The following is a 20,021-nucleotide window of genomic DNA, read 5'->3' on the forward strand; positions in this document are numbered from 1 at the left end:
CTTTTTATTTCCTTCCATTTTCTACAAGGAGCAATAAAAGTTAATTGAACCCACTTTTCAAGAACTGGGTCATGGCCTGAGCAGGAGGAAAACACCAATTACCCCTAAAATGAGCAATTAGCGACATGCCCTATGTCGGCTTTGATACTACACAGCTCTCTTGTTACTGTACAGCTCCAACTGCCAATATGAAGGTTTAATGTGAAATTATTTTTCTTCCACTTACTAGTTTTTTTTTGTGTGTGTTTCTAATCACTGCCCTGATTAAGCCAGTTAGAGTTTTGTAACAGTGTGCAGTTAATTTAAGGAATGAAATTAACTCCTGAATTCCAGGAGGAAGGAAAAGAACGCTGGATACGATGGTAACTGGCTGCAATAGCGTTAAAAAAAAAAACGATTTAATAAAAATATCTCTTTATTCCCACAGACGAACACACGAGCCAAAGGCAGACAATGCAATATGATGTTGAGAGTCTAACAGCTGGAAACTTTTCTGCTATTCTTGTCACAAAGGGTAACTGCTATTTCAACCCTCCTTTCAGTGGTGGGGGAGGCTGAGATACTGCACTACAGAGCGCCATGCAGTTACAGACTGCGTATTTGTGCAGCTATCATTGGTAGTGTGAGTGAAAGCATGTGAGATTGGAAAACAGGAGCCCACTTTGAGTGGGAGAATTTGATGAGGCAGGTAGAGGGAAAGAAGTAACTTGAAAAGTTTCATCAGAAAATGCTGGTGTACTGTATCAAAAAAACTGATAGCCACCAGTGTGAGATAAAAGATGGCGAACTTAATAGCTTCAAATTTAATTTTTTGCAAGAAAGAGCGTCTGATTCTTGCTGCAGTGGTTCTGAAATCATGGTGGCACATCAGATAAGAAAACCAAAGAGTGATGGCTCAGCTCGACTTTGATGGATGGCTCCATTTGCTCCAACAATCACTCAGCTCCTCCTGCGGACCCTCCACACCCTCGCCCAGCCCCACATGATGGTCGATTATATTTTTACTTGACTGCGTTATGAACACAATCTGCTGATGTTCAAGTCTCCGGTCTCCCCATCCATCAACAACGTGCTGCTGAGGTGTCAAGAGAAATCCTCCTCCATCCCTCTTCCTTGTCGTGTTGAAAAGAGCAGAGCGAGCCTCACAGTCAAGGACTCAACACTGTAGCCCTCTGGTCCAGAGCAGCTTCCAGCTTCTCATAGTCTTCTCATTATGTACAGCAGCTTGTCTTGCAAATCTCTCGTTGTTGATCCCTGGAAAAACTTAGAATTCAGCGTTTTGGTTGTCAGGATCGACTTGTGATGTCATCTCGTGAAACTGAACTTTTCTGTTGTTTTTAAGCATTGAAATTTAGAGCTTAGCTTTAGAGTGAATCCTTGAAATAGTACATTTTAAAAAAAAATACATGGACAGCATGATCATTCTTGATTTCATTCATGGAAGATGTTCATTTATACAAGGTCCCCATTCTCACTTTGACATCAAATTAAAATTTTTTTAAGGTCTATTCAGAGATTTTTAACTTTAATTCTTTACATTTTGATTTAAAATACCACGTCTGTCATTTTTGTGTTAACCAAAATTAACCAACCAGGGTTGGTTAATTTTTTTAAGAGAAAAGGATTAGCTTAAGGCTCCTGTTTTGCTCTTCATTATTTTCGAAATAAAACTGAATGTGCTTCCTGTTCTAGCCTGGTCAGATGCGTACACGAACTGATGAAGCCTCTTGGATGAGAGGTGAAACGTCTTCCCAGACAAATAACCTAGTCCAGTTGTTTTTCGATTTAAAAAACTCCTTTAGGATACTATGACCTGGACAAATGAGAATATACACAGGCTTCCTGTTTTAATGATTGTAGTTTGTTTGAAAGTGGAGCTGTACAGAGCAGCACCTCTTTTTCTGATGAACTACTGGAAAGATGCTTTGCTGCACAAACACTTTAGGATGGGTGTGTGTTATTAAAAAAAATATCTTATGTGACCACCTGTCACCATCCACATGAGCCAATCTGCAAGTCTTGTTTAGTGAAAATCAAGACATCAAGACACGGTCAAAAAGCCAGTGTAAATATGACGAGACGCCCAGAGAGTCTATTCATTCATTTGGGTAATATATTTCATTGCAAATAAAAAAAAAAAAGTACTTTCAAACTCCATCCATTCATTCCACTTTAAGGCCTTACAGTATGTAATTATTCTCAGCTCTGTAAAATCTCAGGTCTACGAGATTCCTGTTTGCAGATATATGTTTTTACAGCTGACAAATAAAGAAAAAAAACGGATACAATCTGGATTACATATATTCACAATCAGTCACGACCAGCATCTATTATGGAAGAGCACAGATCATTGGTGTGGTGTGAAATGACACCGTTTTCTCCCTCTTTCAGGGATCGTTCCTTCCCACACTGGCTTCACAGTTCTTTGATAGCAAGACCATGAATTAAAAAAAACCCTTGTCCTTCCGCCATGCGTTCCCCATGCACCTTTAGGTCACTTATTTTTTAGTTATAATACATTAATAGCATTTCATCGGTCAGCACAACCACCTCCTAAAATCTCTGTCCCTTCACAATCCATGTACCCAGCACCCTCCTCATCCTCATCACTGGGGTCCCAGTCCTCCCTGGGTGCTCTGACCATCACTGTGGTCGCTCCCCCATAGGCGGTAAAATTGACTGAAGTCCACGTAGGGCGGGACCCGGCCCGTCTCGTCGGGCTGCGCCGCCTGACTGCCTCTCTGGCGGAACAGGCTCCCGTCTCCCGAGCTGGAGCTGGAGCTCTGCGTCTGGGTGTTGGTGGACTGGAGGGTGGCCGTTGGGCTCTGACTGCTGGGGAGAGCAGAGGAGGAGGAAGCGGAGGAGGAGGAGAAAGGTGGGTGGTCGGGGAGGGTGGAGGACGGGGAGGAGACAGGTATGAGGGTTGGAATAGAGGACGAGGAAGTGGGGGCATCGGAGGGGAGGAACGGGTCCGTATCGGGGGTGGACAGACAAAGGAGAGAGGTGGAGATGTGGAGAGGACGGAAAGGAGGAGGGGTGGTGGAAATGGAGAAGAGGGAGGTGGAGAGAGGGAGTGTCGGGAGGGGGGAGAGGGGGGAAAGAGAGGAAAAAGGGAGTTCAATTATGGGCTGCAGAATGTCGACGGAGGTTTGGCAGGTAGTGGGGCGAAACGTGCTGAAGGAGCGGCAAAAGGAGAGGCAAGGACGGAGAGTAGGACACAGGATGGATATTGGCAAGTCGGGGACCATGAGGAAGAGAAATATAGATGTGAGTCAGACAGTGAGTGAGTGACAGACAGGAACAGAGTGGAGTGGAGACAGTGAAAGTAATCCCTGCGGATGACTGAGCGAGGGGCAAATGAGGAGAAGAAGAAGAAACTGAAGCACATGCAGCAGCTCAAACAGTTCTCTCATGTTCAGTCATGTCACACTACAGGTAGTTTACGGCAGGTAACCCAACAAACAAAAGCCACATTCCAAGAATCCTGACGAAAAGCTATAAATCATCCACGCCGTGTTGTTAATTTACCTGGAGGAAGAACATTGAATATGTTTGTGATTCCAAACAAATATCACTTGATGCAAAATACAGGAAACTGGAAAGCCAAGTTGAGTGAATAATCACAAATGCAAAACATGTGAAAAGTCACTTGTGGAAGGCAACACGAATGCAGCACGACGTAAGCGAGGTCACCTGTGATCGTTACACTCAATGAGGCAGTGGACACATCTTATAGGCTCCTTGGGTTTGATTGAATACCATGTTAGTCATCATTTGTTTGAACTCCGCAGGGCAAATGCCTGTCGCTGCTGTACAGGTTGTGTTGAAAAGCTTGTTGTCGCCACCAGCTGGCAGCACAAGCAGAGGACTGGGGACAGTTCCTTTTATCACTGATGCTGGAGCAGCAATTTGTCAAATTATTCATTTTCTTGGAAAAGCATAAATATGTTCCTGCGTAATTTGTTTCTGCCAAACACTGTAAATCAGAGAGCATTACATCTATAGATTTACACTACTGTATATGGTATACATTGTAGTCTCATGGGAAAGTTCAATATTAAATTTTTTGTGCAGCTGTACTTGATCAAACTTCCCTTTCTACACTGTGAAAAGGAGCCCAGGCTTGACACATGGTGGAACAATGGGGAGGTGAAAACCACACTCACACATCAATAAGCGTAGCAGTGGAGGGACACAGGGGAGTGAAAATCAAGCTTACCTAAAACAAATATAACAAGGGAAGGACGAGGGAGTTGAAAATCTTGTTTATCTACAATACACCAAAAATAAACTCAACAGCGGGGAGGGAAGTGTGGAGACAGAATAACTCAAGAGTGAACACAAGAGGAGTGGCACATGGGAGTTCAAACCAAGCCTCTAAAAACACACAGAGTAGGAAGCAGCAGAAAAGCAGGTGAAAATGAAGCTCATGAATAAAGAACACAACAGTTATGAGGCAAAAAAAAGGCAAGAAGGGCATGCGCGGAAAACAGGAAAAAAAAAAAAAAAAAGATGTAAAAATGAAGCTTACCCAGAACGAGCAGGGACAAGAGACAAACCGAGCTTACCCTGGTGTGGGGGTGCCTTCCTCTAAGGTGGAGGCAGTGTTGGTTCCGTTGGTGAGGGTACTTTGGGAGGGCATGACCAGCGAGAGGGTGACGCTAGTTTTACTGGTGCTCTGGCTGTTGGAGTAGGGCACGGACACAGGGTAGATACGACCACCTGAAAGAAGATTTAAGAAAAATAAATAAATAAATCACATGTAATTCTTGAGTCCAGTTCGTCTCCTGTTCAGTTGTTTTCGAGGGATAACAATGTTGTTTTTTTACTTTTCATAAGTACTATTATCAAGAAACTCTTGAGTGAAACTAGTGTGCATGCTCAGCATAAAATGGGCATTACCAAGAGTAAATTGGATATTTTCTTTCTGGACCTTGTTATTTTGGCTCAATGTGATATTTTTGGCTTCACCTCTCAAAAGCTTTGATGTCTTTTTCTAAAAGCCTGCTCAGACATGGATAAACATACTATTATTTTAAGATTTCTTGTGTGTAAGTGTAGCTTTTCAGCATAGGACTAATTTGAATCCAAGAGAAACCAACCTTAAAAAATCCAATATATATTTACTCCAACATGAACTGGAGTTTTACTTCAATATGGTTCAGATTTTTAACAATCCTGAAATGGTCCAAGTCCTTTAACATTGGATATCTACCGATTCTTCGCCTAAATGCTGACTGAATATGTATCTGACACATTGAAATAACAGCTGTAGATACAACTTGGCACGCTCTATTTTTCTCAAGCTCCTTGAACCATATACTGAAGGTCCCGATTCAAAACTATAAAGTTGATAAGTTTCTATTATTCTGATGATACAGATCCTGAGGATCAGCTCAGGACATCTGTACTTGTAATGATTATTCTATCCTGAAGTCTAACATGGTCCATAAGCTATTGGTAATCACTCTGATGATTGGCAGCCGCCAAGATCATCATCCTTTGGCACAACCAAAATTCTGATTAAAGTTAATTATGATATAATTCGTTTTTGCTTAAAGTGCTAGCAGCTCATGAAAATATGTGACCTTTGACAAGCGGTTGTGAGTTGACTTTCTTTTAAAGGGCTGCGAGCCAGAAAGTTTGGAAACCACTAATATAAAGTACAATTTTTCAACATACTGCATGATGTGAATAAAACATGTTTCCCATGCCTCTAAACTCTTAAAGTTTTAAATGAGGAACACTGGCCTTGGTGTAGCCAGTATGGCGGTTTGTCCCTGGACAGGCTGTCTGTGAAATGTGAACTAATCCCAGAATGCCCTTCCCCTACCCTGTGTGGGCGTGAGCGCTCCATCAGCCAGCGGCATGTTGAGCGTGCGGATGAGCAGGGTCATGTCCTCATGCCGAGAACAGTAGGTCGACCTCTGACGGCCGGACACGTAGACGTCGTGGTGCAGCCGCTTGACGCGCTCCACCACCGACTGAGCCACTGCCTCCAGACTGTTCTGCTGGGCCAGCTCTGCTGCTACCATGGCAACGATTTCCTACAGTGACAGCAGAGGAGACGGGGAGTCAGAGAAAAGCTATATTGATGTTAAAGTTGAAAAAGTAAGTACGATGAAGAGGGTGAAAAGAAATATTTCAAATTGAGATGAAAAGACAGGAGAAGACGAAGCCAAAGAGGACAAAAAGAAAATATAAGAAGTGAGGGAAAGAAAACAATAATGGACACTTAGACTAAAGTGGCCATGAAAACAGGACTTGGAATAAAAGAAGAGGCGAGTAAATGTAAGAGAAAGATGAAAAGGATAAAACAGGATGTCTGGGTAGGAGGAGATGACAAGGAGCATAGGAAGGAAGTAGGAAGGGAAAAGAAAGCAGATTTAGACAAACAAGAGTGGGTGGATTTCAAAAGAGGGAAGAGAAACATTAATGCAGAAAATAAATAAAAAAGAGACACCAGAAAAACAAGTGGAGGGAAAAGTGGTCGAGGAGGGAAGAAAATGTCGGGATGAATGCACTAACCTGATTGGCTTGTTCAGGGCCGTGGGCGGACTCAAGGGCATTGATTAGACCTTCTGACATGAGCAACAAGAAGCCTGTCACACCGTCCAGAGACTGGCTGCCATGAATCTCTGGCTCTGCGACGACTGGCCTCGTCTTGGCCGGACTGATGGTAGAGCAGGACAGGAGGAGATGGATATATGAGGAGATAAATGAATATCAGCGAAAGAGAAAGAGGAAAACAGGCAGGGCGGGGCGGGGACAGAAAGTGAAATTTAGATAAAAGAGAAGACAGTAAATGGTCAAGTCTGGAGGAGAGACTGGGAGACGGTATGGAAAGAGAAAGAGGGAGGAACTGAGACAAAAAGAGAGACATAAGTGCACCTGCCCTAAATACAATAAATCTAGATAATCTCATAGAGCCAAAGAATTTGCTTGTACTGTGACCACATCTAATTTCCTGCACTCTCTCTGGTCGCACTAAGGAGGATATTCTAGAAAGCTTCTATTACGCGTTTTATTTAGTATAGTAATTGGAATGACTCATAGATATGTGAGCCTGATTCGCTTGGCCTGGACAGCACACAGGAACAGGAAATGAGTGTGAGAGAGAGAGAGAGAGAGAGAGAGAGAGAGAGAGAGAGAGAGAGAGAGAGAGAGAGAGAGAGAGAGAGAGAGAGAGAGAGAGAGAGAGAGAGAGAGAGAGAGAGAGAGAGAGAGAGAGAGAGAGAGAGAGAGAGAGAGAGAGGGCCCCCCCCAGGATCATGGTATTTCAAGAGGCTCTGCTGTGGTAAAAGTGAGGGCTGGAACAGAGTCAGATCAGATAATAAAGCCTCCGCTGTCCAGGTACCGCAGAGGACACACACTGATACAGAGAGAAAAAAACAAAAAAATGTGATTGTACATTAAAATGTTTCATTTGCTGCCCCAGTTTCCCTTGAACCACAGTTCTTAAAGGAATAGCGCAACATTTGGGGAAAACATGGTGAACCCTTTCTTGCCCAGAGGGAAACGAGAGGACTGATACCACTTTCTTATTTTGTATTCAAGCAGGCGAATAGCTTAGCTTAGCATAAAGACTGGAAGTATGAGGAAACGTGTCGCCCGTCTCTCTCCAGTCAAATGACAAAACAAAATCCGCCCACCAGCACATCTACATTGGACTAATTAACACCTTCTTTCTACGGACCTCACCCCCCCCCCCCCGTGAGCTGTGTCATTAATAAAGACTAAATGAATCTCATTTGTTTTGCTCGTCCTCACAATTAGGCAACTAGTGGAGACTTGAGGAAGTCATTGGATTTTCTCTTTGTGGATTAAACAAGCGAGATATAACGTGTTCATTAGTGAGCTTTAGCTCTTTAGGTCAGCAGATTCTTTATCTTTAAAGAGGGTCGGACTAGCTGTTTCTCCTGCTAGCTAATTGTCTCCTGCGTGAAAAGAACAAGAGAAAAAAAAACTTTTGATGATATCTGAAGGAAGATGAACTCACTGATTCATCAAAAATACAAAACTGGATCTCTAAAGGAACATCTTCTGTATGCATTTAAATGAAGCTCTATTTACTTTATAAAAAAACCTATTTGTTATTGCTGAGTTGTATTTAATTTGTCTTTCTTCTTGATACTTCAGATTAATTCATCTGATCTTTCATGACGGACAAAGTCGTAAAGTCAGACAGAGAAGGAAACAACAGGAAAAGACAGACAGACAGAAACTGTAGGTTTAAATTCACTGGTTCAATATTTCTAGATGATTTTACCATTCAGGCTGTAAATTATTAATTTTTCCAATTTTCTTTGCGTTTCATAAACAGACAAAAGACCAACGTAATTTAAAAAGAGGCTTCACCTGAGCAGGTCAATTTCACTGTAGTTGAATTTGACCCTGTAGTCTCCGAGCCTCCTGGTGCTACTCTGTCCCGCTATCTGCCCCGCCTGCCTCACACGAGCCGAGTCCACACCTAGAGGAGAGGAGAGGAGAGAGAGGAGAGGAGAGGAGAGGAGAGGAGAGGAGAGAGAGGAGAGGAGAGGAGAGGAGGAGAGGAGAGGAGAGGAGAGGAGAGGAGAGGAGAGAGAGGAGAGGAGAGGAGAGGAGAGGAGGAGAGGAGAGGAGAGGAGAGGAGAGAGGAGAGAGGAAAGGAGAGGAGAGGAGAGGAGAGGAGAGAGCAATAAGACAAGAGCAATAAGTAGAAGCAGGAGGTGGGGGGTGGGAAGTGGAGAGGGGGGCATATATTTGTGTTTGGGGTGGGGGGGGGGGTGGATGAAAATAGGGGAGAGGTCACCTTCAGCTGGGTTAATGGAATGACTGTCATTTCATTTAAATCATTCGGAGAAAGGCCCAAACAACAGAATAATTATGAGACTCCCGACTGGCAGAGACGGAGAGAGGCAGCGAGAGAACAAAGAGAGACAGAGCACCACCTCATCATCTAATGGTGCGGCGGGAGCTGCTGGGAAACGGTGCCGTTAATGTTGAGTCCCTCTTATATTTATTGCAGGTGCCAGGCAGCAACGAAGGCTCCCTCCGCAGAGCTAATCACAATGTATGTATTTTCTGTTACATACACAAACCCTCATTAATGGACCATTAGCCTGGTTGTCCACCATGGATAGATGACTCCGAGTGCGTCTCTGTGCCAGCTAGTCGGCACTAATGGCTGCGTCTCTATCGGCCTGAATATCCTGCACAGAATCTAAAGAATGTGATGAAAGGTGTGTCTGAATGTTCTTAAGGCTACTGTGATAATCTGATGTCTTTCAACACCAAGATACTTTCTTGTGTATTCATCATTCAGAGCCAGTTATCTAACTTCATAAAAACTGAACAGAAGATGAAACGAAATCCAATCTAAAAAAGCTTTGAGCTGAACTGAAAGAACTCGGACAGAAATAACTGACAAATTCAGAAAATTCTAAAATATTTTATATTTATTATTTATTTTTTTTTTTTGAATAGTTTAGTCTTTTCTAGGATTATTTTCCATTTTGTTAATTCTCAGAAAACATAACTTGGTCAAAGCGTAGTATATGGCCAGTAGGGACGGGTACAAGTACCCGAGTAACGTTTCACTATCGCACACCTGCGCACGTGTTGTTTTTTTGGCTACATTAGTTCAACTCGGTTAGCGTTATGTGTCACGGGCCTCCTGTTTTTCTTTTCTTAACAGTATACGGCGAGTAATCGAGTACTCGTTCATAAGGTAATGAGAGTACTCCAATATTGAAATTACTGAAAATGCCCATCAGTCTCCCCTTCCTGAGCTACAAATCTGAATAATGACTTTTGACCATTTGGATTTAAAATGTCATCATTTCATAATTTTATCCCATTAGAAGTTTATGTTAAATTGTATCTTAATTAGCGTATGAATTAACCTTGACGTATGACTAACAAATTCAATATCAGTTCATCTTCCCGAATGTTTGTTCCAAATCTGTAGAGGTTCCCTCAAGGCGGTCTTGAAAATATCACATTCAAGAGGCCAAAAACGTGTTTTGTGAGGTTGCAGTGACCTTGACCTTTGACAATGAAAATCGAATCAGTTCATTCTTGAATCCAAATGAATATTTGTGCCAGATTTGATGAAGGCATTACTGAGATATCTCGTTCATGAGAATGGGACCCAGGGACAAACAAGCAGACAACCTGAAAACATAATGCCCTTCGGCCGTGGCTGCTGCCGCTGCGGAGGCATAACATCTACTTTCAAAAAGACGCTAAATGTTGCTAGATGATGTAATATGCTAATGAGCAGATTCATGATGTCATCACATCATATGTGCATTCTGCCGGTTTCAGCCCTTTATCTGTTCTGAGCGACTCTCTTCTATGGAAAGTAGCAGAAAAGAAGAAAAGGAAACTGTAACTAAACAAAAAATAATAATTCCTAAAATATTGTAATAAGTGCACCAAACTAACTCTGGTCAGATGGTGCATCTGTGTTCCTTTCTGTCATCTTTCTAGGTAACTTCTCTCTGTGTCTCACCCAGGGTGGCCAGTCTCTGCAGCTCGTCCTCGTTGTCGGTACTGTGCGGTCGTCCGATCTGGAGAACCTGGTTCTGGCCGTCGCTGCTGGACTTACACAGCAGTGCCCTGTTGGTACCTGGAACCACAGACGAGCAGAAAAAGTATTCAGAAAATGAGAAAAGTGAACTGGTGAAATTATGGTGGTTCTCTAATTGCCACAACTATGGTCTGAATTTTCTTGTCGAGAAAACAGTGAGCCAGGAGTTTATTAGGTACACAGTTACAATCTGACACAATCCAATACTACAGCCAATAATAAATCTCTGAAGCGTATATACACCTTCTGCATTTTTACTTGTCATAGTAGAAGATTTGCAGGTGCAGCTAATACCATTAAGGATGGTCCGAGGTTCAGGTTTTGTGCATGCTCGCCGGCTGCCCTCGCTTACATAAGACACTTCAATGGAACAGAGTAAAAATCAATCTGTCAAAATGTGTGCTGCGCAAAAGGCTAATTCCAGGGCTCTGTTATGGGTATGCCAAAATGGAAAGCAGCCATTATTGTTAACAATTAAACCTGTGTTTAACAAGTCAAAATGTCTGCTGTTAAAAATGACCATAATGCTCTTGTCTATAGTGTCTAGACTAAATGACCTGTATACTGAAAGGTGTTTCACCCCATTTATAGTAGAAAAACCTCAATATAATGCAGTTTATTATAATAACAGCTTCAAAAAAATGACCACAGAGCTCAGTCAAGGTCTCTCACAGTGTCAACAGATGAGAGGATTTACTGTATTGGGTTGTTATATAGAGATGTACCAAATAAACTGCCACGTCACGGTGTAACTTACATTTTAAACTTGATGTTAAACAACTTCATAATTAAAATGTATCTTAAAAAATATTACCAGAACTGTAATATTCAAATATAAAAATGACTCACTTGTCATCTCGTCACCCACCCCCCCACCCCCACCCTCCATTCATATTCATGAGACATTTTGCCTCGTGTTTTTCCCCCCGTATTAATGATGCAGAGATAAAAATGCGCTGTCGTCGCTCTGAGGTGACTCACAGACCCAAACCTCAGCCAATTAATCAGCTAAGATGCTGTGGTACTTTTAAAAAGCTAAATATGAATCACCGGCTGATGAAGCCACTTCCTGACACATAAGTTGACCAGGGACAGACCAATGATTCATTTACACTGAGTAGAAGCTTGACACAGGATCAGAACACCACCACCACCTAAATCATAAGCTCTGATAATGCCTGGAGTTGGGTGTGCTGCTAATCTTATCTGCAGACCAGGCCATCCAACCAGCTGTATTATATTGAAATTGCAGGGAGGGGGGCCGTGTGCCTCTGTCTGTCCTCTGTAGGGCCATGAGGCTCCCGCCTGTGTAACTGAAAACACTCTATCTAGCCATTTAGTAAACCTGGTCGTCATGTTCATACGTGCAACAACAAAGTTGTTAAGGTACAAATCAGCAAAGAGCAGCCAACCCTCAACCACTGTATGTTCATATATCCTTGGCTGCCCCCCCCCCCCCCCCCCCCCCCCCACACCCCCCCCACACACACACACACACACTCCCAGCATATCAAATTATGGGTCATACGACCTTAACTGTCAAATATATTTCACATCAACACACAGCTGGGAGTGCTTTTTAAAGCACACTTACTCTTATGTTTAAACCTCCCTGGGATCCATGTTCTGTCAACTTTGAACTCCTGACCCTCACACAACGGGCCAGTGGGGAGAACAGTCCTCCTTTCTACCCACTACTAATTACTACCCCCCACCCACCACCCCCGCTTTAGCTCTGTGCCTTGTCCTTGAGGACAAAAGAAAATGAAATCCTACGGAGAGGGTGAGGGGCTCGTTTTCTTGGCTGCTACAGAATCAAAGACGTGACAAAAAAAAGAAACGTTACATTGAAGGCATTCAGGAAATACTCCTGGTGAACCGCTGTGAGTGAGAACGAGTGCAGCAATAGATTAAGAAAAACACAGTGGCCAGTTACATGAAGCGAGGCCCGTCTACAGCAGCTGGAGTCTGGTGCTTTACGTTTACCTTTGATGATTCTTCAAGAGAGAGACTTAGAAATGGCTCCTCAGGTGTGTGTGTGTGTGTGTGTGTGTGTGTGTGTGTGTGTGTGTGTGTGTGTGTGTGTGTGTGTGTGTGTGTGTGTGTGTGTGTGTGTGTCTGTCTGTCTGTCTGTCTGTCTGTCTGTCTCCCACAGTCTCATTTGAATTTCCTCAAAGTCCAGGATCTAAAATGGCCTGCAGGTTGCTCTAGTAAAATATCACATATGCTTCTTTTCTGTTCTGCAGCTTAAGGTGTCCAGTAGGATTTGTGTACACACAAACACACCCGCGCACACATAAATACACACATACACTCAGAAGAAGCTGTCATGCTACTGCCCTTGCAGCTGTTGTCTGCAGGTGTAGATATCTTCAGATTTGGCACCGGGGATTCAAAAACAATGACCAACATTGAAGGTATGCTTTGAATCACGAGAGTCAGTGTGATTCCAACATCTGTCCTAACGCCACAGAAAAGCAGAAAAGTCTTTTCTGTGGCCTTCAGACAGACATAAACTTTCTGCACAGTATGTAAAACATGTGTTTGCTGGCAGGGCATTTCATCGTGTGCATGCGAGACCCACTGGTTTTGGTTTAAGCATTTCAGAACCATGGAAAAGCAGCATTTTTTTCGTAATATCTACCACAATAATCTAGATTACTGTGTGAGATAATTTTGCAACCCTGTATCAACATGAGTAAAAGCATATGAAAAAACATTTAGCTGAATGTTTTGTAACACATACTGTCTAGACACTTGGCTGTACAATGAGCCTTAAAGGAATTTTACTGTGTGTAAATCGTGTATAAGCATTTGAACAAGGTTGAGCCTGGTGGTCCTTCACTGTGTTGAGCAGTATGTAGGTTGTGCTGGACACAAACAAACAACCCAAACTACCTATCTTGTAAGCAATCCATAAAGTTATAATATGGAACTTTTCCACATTAAAATCTCTAAAAATGATTAGACCTACATCATATTTTTTTGAGTTGTGTTCTCACATTATCCCAGATGTTTGCAGCAATTCTCAAACCTAGAGAAATCTGTGATTTTACTCATGGTAACGCTATGTGTCATTTGGTCGCCTGTCAATGGCGTCATATCCCGTCTGTGCATGCGTTTGGTTGTCTGCCAGAAGCTCAAAATGGACTTCTATTCAGTTTTAAGCAACATTTACAAGATACACTTTTTACACCTTTGGCCGTTTCCAACTATGCATTTTAACAGGAGAAAAATGTTTGGCAGCTCAGCTCACAAACCTCCTGGACGTCTGGATCATAAGTTATCAGAGAAACAAAGGTTAGCAGCAATCTCAGCTCCCAGCCCTTCCCCGACGTCTCCTGTCCGCCGGACGGGAGCAACTTTAAAAGGTGAAATTCATTTATTCAGTGTTTCTACTGGTTATAATCACAAGGTCTGTTTGGAGAGGAAACCTCTGGATAATGCAGCTCCAGGTTAAAACCTCCTGAACAACTGACACTGAAGGAATCCAGACTGGGAGAAGCTGACAGCAATGGTGGTGAAGACAACAACTCCCATGATCCCACACTACTTCACAACATTGCCCAACGCCGTCCCTAGCAGCAGAAGTTACCTAGTGTGCGTTCAAAAGTTACATTTTTTACTTCCTTATAATACCAACACACCTCTAAAATATAAATATGGAGCAATAGCCAAGCACTTGCATGACCTCACCAAATGGCCCGGTGTCATTGAACCCCCCTGTGTCAGTGTGCATCCACCCTGCTGAACTGGCCTTGAGCAAGACACTGAGTCCCTGACAGCACAAAGAGTATTGTTCTCTAACTGCTGTCGACCCTGTCTTTAAGTGGATCTGCACAATACAATTTTACAAGACACTAACTATAACTTTACAGCATCTTTAATTAAGCCTATAGAAAGTTGTAGGGGGAAAAAAAGAAAGAAATAAGATAGAAAAAAGCTTTAACTGGACAACTCCTACATGGTGCATCAGGATATGAAATATGCAAGAGGCATACCTTCCCAACCCAAACGCAGCCCTGCCTGAAGCGGATGCTGTGTGTGCATCTAGCATTAGCTTACACGGTTGCTATTAATAGAACTAGTGTCCTCTCTGTAGAGAAGCAAAATGAGCATGTGAGTGATGGAGGGCTTTCCTGGCTCCTGTCCATTTTGAGAGCCAGATGACATCGTGGCATTCGTGTAATTTACCAAACCAGTTTCAAGGTCCAAATACCAGAAAATCAAATGATTTGGTGTTTTAAAATCAGTGTCAGTTAAAGTGAAGTGAAGTGAAATATCCTGCAGTTAGTAACCGCAGTGAAATGACAATCAAACAATGCTACACCAGTTTGTGTTGTGTACATATCTCTGTGTTTTTGTCTGTTACATAACTATTGTTTACAATGATCAGAATATTATAATACAAGTGCTACAAAAACAAACAAACAAATCCCTACAGCAGAAATCTTAAATTTGCTGCCAAATGTGATCGGATACAGCACCGCAGTTTCGCTCAGGTCTGAGAAGCAGATGAACGTTTTCCTTGTGTGAACCCACAGGGTGCAGGTCAAAAAGTTCTTTATTTTAAGTTACTTCATCTCAAACTCTGAATTGATATTCTGTGTTGTGTGAACACAACCCCACTGACCTTACATTGACTTCGTGGCTCAGTCTGCATGGATTATCTTTCTGTAGTGAAAGTGGCTTCTGACTTTGAAGAGAGAACAAACCACAAACCCAAATCTATTTGAAGTCTGACATCTACTGGTGTAGAGCAGATACTGAAGTGACTGTTATTTTGGTGCCAACCATACTGTCAGTTACAACTAATCAGATGATGTATTGTTGTGCAATTACATCATCAATTGTGTAATCGCTTTGGTTGCTTCTATGGGTCTGTGATTGTATTTAATATAAGGATATAAATCTCAGTATTAGCACTACTGAAGTCAGAATTTGGGTCTGACAACTCTAGCCTGTGTAAACTGGTGTGTCCGTACCAACATTGGCGATGTAGAGCTTGTTGTTGAGGATCAGCGCCACCACGGCTGTAGCTCCTCCTGACACCTCCTGCTCCAGCTCCTTCAGACGCTCCTGCACCTTCTGACTCTGAGAAGAAAGCTGGTGGAAGGACACGTTCTTACCAGCCGGGAGGAGAGGAGGAAGACCAAGGGAGGAGGAGAGGAGAAAAGGGGGGAGGAAAATGTAGTGAGTGGGAGGGAGGGAGGGAGGGAGGGAGGGAGGGAGGGAGGGAAGGAGAGGGGAAGATGCAGATGAGGAAAATAATCAGTAGGAGTAGGCAGATTGAAGGAGGAAAAGAGGAAATGAGACAAATGATAAAAGAGGAGATATGAAATAAAAGAGCATTGAGCAAGAGACATGGGACGAGAGACAAGGGACGAGATTAAAGGCAAGTGGAAACAAGAGGAAAAGGAAGAGTGGTGGATAAGGAAAAGAGGAAACAGGCAGGAGGTGAGATGAAAAAGGATAAGAGATGAGTAAGAACACAAGAGATAGTGAGCATGAAAGAAACAGATAAGCAAATAAGAAAAAAACATGAGAACAGACAAACGGAGATTGTGACTTCGTGTTCCTAATGAAACATCTCACTGCCACAAAAAAGTGACTAACTTCATCTCACAAAAACGCCTACACCTTCAACAGTATCAGACCCGAATGCAATATGTGAAGCGGAGGAAATAGAGGAGAGATAACTTTCGACTGGCGCGAGGAGAAAAAGATGGTGGTGTGTGTGTGTGTGTGTGTGTGTGTGTGTGTGTGTGTGTGTGTGTGTGGGGGGGGGGGGGGGGGGAGTGCATGGAGAGCTGGATCCACAGAGAGGAAAACTGAGACAGGCTTATCTAATGAAACAGGCTGATGAGACCAATTAGAACATAATAAGCTCATTCTCCAATGGCTGCGCATTAGCTCACACACTGGTGCCCGAATCTGAGGTTGCTATGGAAACCAACACAAGAATTCCTCGTCTCGGTTTTCAGATTAAACTGTAAATATGCTTTTTGCTGAGCGCGTGTGGTGCGTGTGGTACCTCGTTGTGCGGTAGGACGTAGTTGGACAGGTGGGCTTTCTCAGCCAGAGCGTCGCCTATCGTCTCAAAGTAGCTCTTCTCCACCGCATCAAAGGCCTGCAACAACAATAACACACACCTGGATGTATGACAATGACACAGAAAAGTAGGTGAGGAAGAGTATTGCTACTGTAGAGTTGATAACTGATGACTTACAAGTCAGTTCAACAGAACAGGTGGGATCTTCTGTTAATGGTGTTTAGCGTAGTGTAATGTCAATAGAATGGGAGCAGTATTAGCACTTCGGACATAAACATCCACAATGCAGTGAACTACCATCTTCCTTCATCTGATCAAGTTAGCTAAACATGTTTAAGCTTTGGGGGAAACACTGCACAGCTCTGGTTGTTTTCTGTTTCATGTAAAACACTTTGCGCTGCTTTCGATGCATAGTCATGAATGCCGTATAAAGCCATGAAAATATGCATACACTGCTATATACAGCAGTATTATTGATTGATGTTTCTGTGAGTATCTTTTATTGTCATCACTGACGAAAATTCAAACTGCGGAGCTGTTTGGCCATGAAAGACTTCATTAAACGCATTAGCTTCATGCAGATACAGTCTACTTGTGCAGAGTTGAAAAAATAAGCAGGGTTTAAATTTCTCTCTCAAGCTCTGTTTTGTCATTTGTCACACAACTATTTCGGGCACATTTTTGTGTGTAGGAAAGAGTGTCTGAAAATGGGCTCCGTTCTCTCTCTTTATTTAAACAACTATCATGTCTCACCCTCCCTGCGATGTCTGACGTTTCGCCCTGCCTTCAAGTGTGGCCATTCAGTCGCTAAATAATCATTAACATGTAACGCAAAAACATACAAACCTGAGTAAGGATCCTGCGGACGTCGCTGTCTGTGTGATTGGAAGTGAGCTGTCCTAGCAGCAGTTCAGCTGTGAGACACTGGGAGGCAAAACTGGCCACTCTGCTGCCATCATATCCGTTAAACACCCCATACAGGAAGCAGCCATCCTCGCCTCTGATAGGTGGACAAAACACAACAAACATGAGGCTCCTGTTTAACTTCAAGCAGGAAAGACAGTAAGAATTTGGACAAAACATCCTTAATCCACAACTCTCAGGAATGTAGTTTGTTTGGTGTAAAGTGTAAGGTTAAGAGGTGTGAAGGCCCAATGATTTCTGTTTGTGTGACATGTTTGAGAATAGCTGAATGGGTTAGGAGAAACTGACAGTAACTAGATATGTATATATTTTATTTAAGTTACTATAAATGTTGAATTTGGGATTTTCAAATACAGCACAGTGACTCATTCACATTTAATGTAACTCCTTTCTGCAGTTTGAGTGCTTGGCTGCCTTGACTTCATGCAGTACCTGTAGCAACATGACTGCATATGTAACAATCTTTTGGATCAAAGTGATTTATTTCCACATAATTAGGCAAGCAAAACCACACAGCCACAAGGGAAAGCTGTAAAACACATTACACACAATTCTCTGGTTGTGTTTGCTGTGCACGTTCACAATCAAATAATCCATAACCTGCTTTTCCACTGATAACTGCATCTATTAGCAAGAGTGAAACCAGATGCCTGATGTTCATAATGCACTTGTTCCCCTGGTGGAGGATTTTCTATAATGGAGAAATACTATAATATTGACATAGTAGAAAGAGATTTATTTACATTCAGTGTTCCCTATAACTGAGCAATATTAAGCCTGGAATGTTGTTTTTTACCGTAAGTTATCATAAGGTTAACAAAAAGGTAATAAGTGGATGTGTTTTTGGGTCAGCAAGTTTACAATCATTAAAGACTCCATTTTTAAAGCCCTGTGTGAGACACAGAATCCCCACCAGGGACCTGTTTTAAAACTGCGCACCAATATAATGATACCATCAGCTTGATGAACTACAGGTAGTTTGATTATTTTGCATGTGACAAGTATCTATTTACTGTATAGTATTCATATAAATGATCCCCAAATGGTGAATACTGAAAAAAAGGTGTCTCCTCCTCAGCAGTTATCACTGTAGGCTTTTGCTTTTGGTTTATTTACTTCATTCTCTGTTCTCATTGAGGCTCACCTGAACCTGAGGTGTCCATCCTCGTTGGAATGGCTCTGAGTTCCTTTCCCATCAGGACTGTACACACAATTGGGAGCTGTGCCAACCCCACACATCTGGCACAGTGGCAGGTCATCTGTCCAGCTCTGATGCTGTCAGGGCAGAAAGGGAATAAGGGATAAGGCCTTACTCCATACATCTTGACATGAGTAGTCTTCTGTACAGATTATCTGTTCCAGGTCAAGTAGAACAAGCAGACAACATTGGGTTTCATCTGCTTTGAGTCCCACTGCTTTATTATGGTTAAGCTCACCCCAGATAGTGACACTATGAATGCTATGCTGTTTAACCAGTAGACAAATAGGAAAATCAAAACAGCAAAGTTAAATACTATAATCTGTATTTATCTGCATGAAAATGGACAAAAATTACCATTGTGGTTTTAACCCTCAATGTCTACATTAAAGAACAACACAGTCTCCATAGGATGTCAGTGGAACCACAGGACATAAACCCCAGTCGGACATTAAGCAGGACCTATTAGACAACATACACCATAATAACAATCACACCAAGCAAAGTTTCTGAGGAATCATTTAAGTGAAACAAACTTACATACTAACACATTTATCGCTTCACAAAAACGGACAATATAAACTCTAACTTACAGCCAGAAATTTGTTCACCGTGTTTGTTTACAAAGTGGAGAGTTAGCCGATTCTGACTCTCAGCTAATTCACACAAGCTGTGTGACAGATATACAGGAACCGGTCACACCCTTAGGTATAGCTACTGCCTTTGGTGATTATACACCACTGAATCGCATTATTTTGGGATTAGAGTTGGGATAGCTAGCTAACTGTTAGCAAACCTCTTAATAAGATCAACTAAATTAGCTAGCAGTAGCATCACTGAACACAGGAAACAACACGGAACGAAAAAAAAGCAAAGACGAACACCGAGCAAGATTAAAGAGACCAAAGCATTCAACTGTAATAACTCAACTGTGACATTACATGTTAGTGAAAGTAATAGATAGTTGAGTTTTCACTTACGCTCTGCATTAAATTCCTACGCTGAGCCGCCATGTTGGACGGGAGTCGTTGCATTCACGGACAATTCGTCATTACTTACATGAAGCCTAGATGAATATTGATAAGCACAACATTTAGCTTTTTTCCACTTCATTCCATAATCAAAGACTTAATATTTCTAGATCAGGCGCCAACAGCAATTTCATGCTACCTTTATTCTCTCCTGGCGCCTTGTGTCGTTAGATTTACCAATCAGTGTGGTTCATCAGCAATCTTCTAAATTTCAGACAGCACGTTAAGGCAGCATCAGTACAA

The 20,021-nt window shown here is 42.4% G+C and overlaps 1 protein-coding gene across 3 annotated transcripts; it reads right to left on the reverse strand.

The window, feature by feature from the left end:
- Window positions 1-1,418: 1,418 nt before the first annotated feature.
- tab1 (TGF-beta activated kinase 1/MAP3K7 binding protein 1) lies at window positions 1,419-19,936 on the reverse strand. 3 transcript variants are annotated; one of them, XM_056371343.1, is made up of 12 exons: window positions 19,918-19,936; window positions 19,728-19,813; window positions 18,694-18,824; window positions 17,472-17,625; window positions 16,608-16,703; window positions 15,559-15,697; window positions 10,496-10,612; window positions 8,359-8,470; window positions 6,529-6,673; window positions 5,834-6,047; window positions 4,569-4,722; window positions 1,419-2,829 (listed from the first exon to the last, which is right to left on the reverse strand). In XM_056371343.1, exons 2-12 carry the CDS (start codon window positions 19,779-19,781, stop codon window positions 2,607-2,609), a joined length of 1,539 nt encoding a protein of 512 aa, XP_056227318.1. In that variant the 5' UTR covers window positions 19,782-19,813; window positions 19,918-19,936; the 3' UTR covers window positions 1,419-2,606. The 3 variants fall into 3 exon arrangements, with proteins under 3 accessions (XP_056227318.1, XP_056227317.1, XP_056227320.1); XM_056371342.1 differs by lacking the exon at window positions 19,918-19,936 and having other exon boundaries at window positions 1,419-2,832; window positions 19,728-19,832; XM_056371345.1 differs by lacking the exon at window positions 19,918-19,936 and having other exon boundaries at window positions 1,419-2,832; window positions 15,559-15,679.
- Window positions 19,937-20,021: the final 85 nt, after the last annotated feature.

The sequence above is a fragment of the Seriola aureovittata genome, chromosome 3 (assembly GCF_021018895.1).
Source record: "Seriola aureovittata isolate HTS-2021-v1 ecotype China chromosome 3, ASM2101889v1, whole genome shotgun sequence".
Lineage (NCBI taxonomy): Eukaryota > Metazoa > Chordata > Actinopteri > Carangiformes > Carangidae > Seriola > Seriola aureovittata.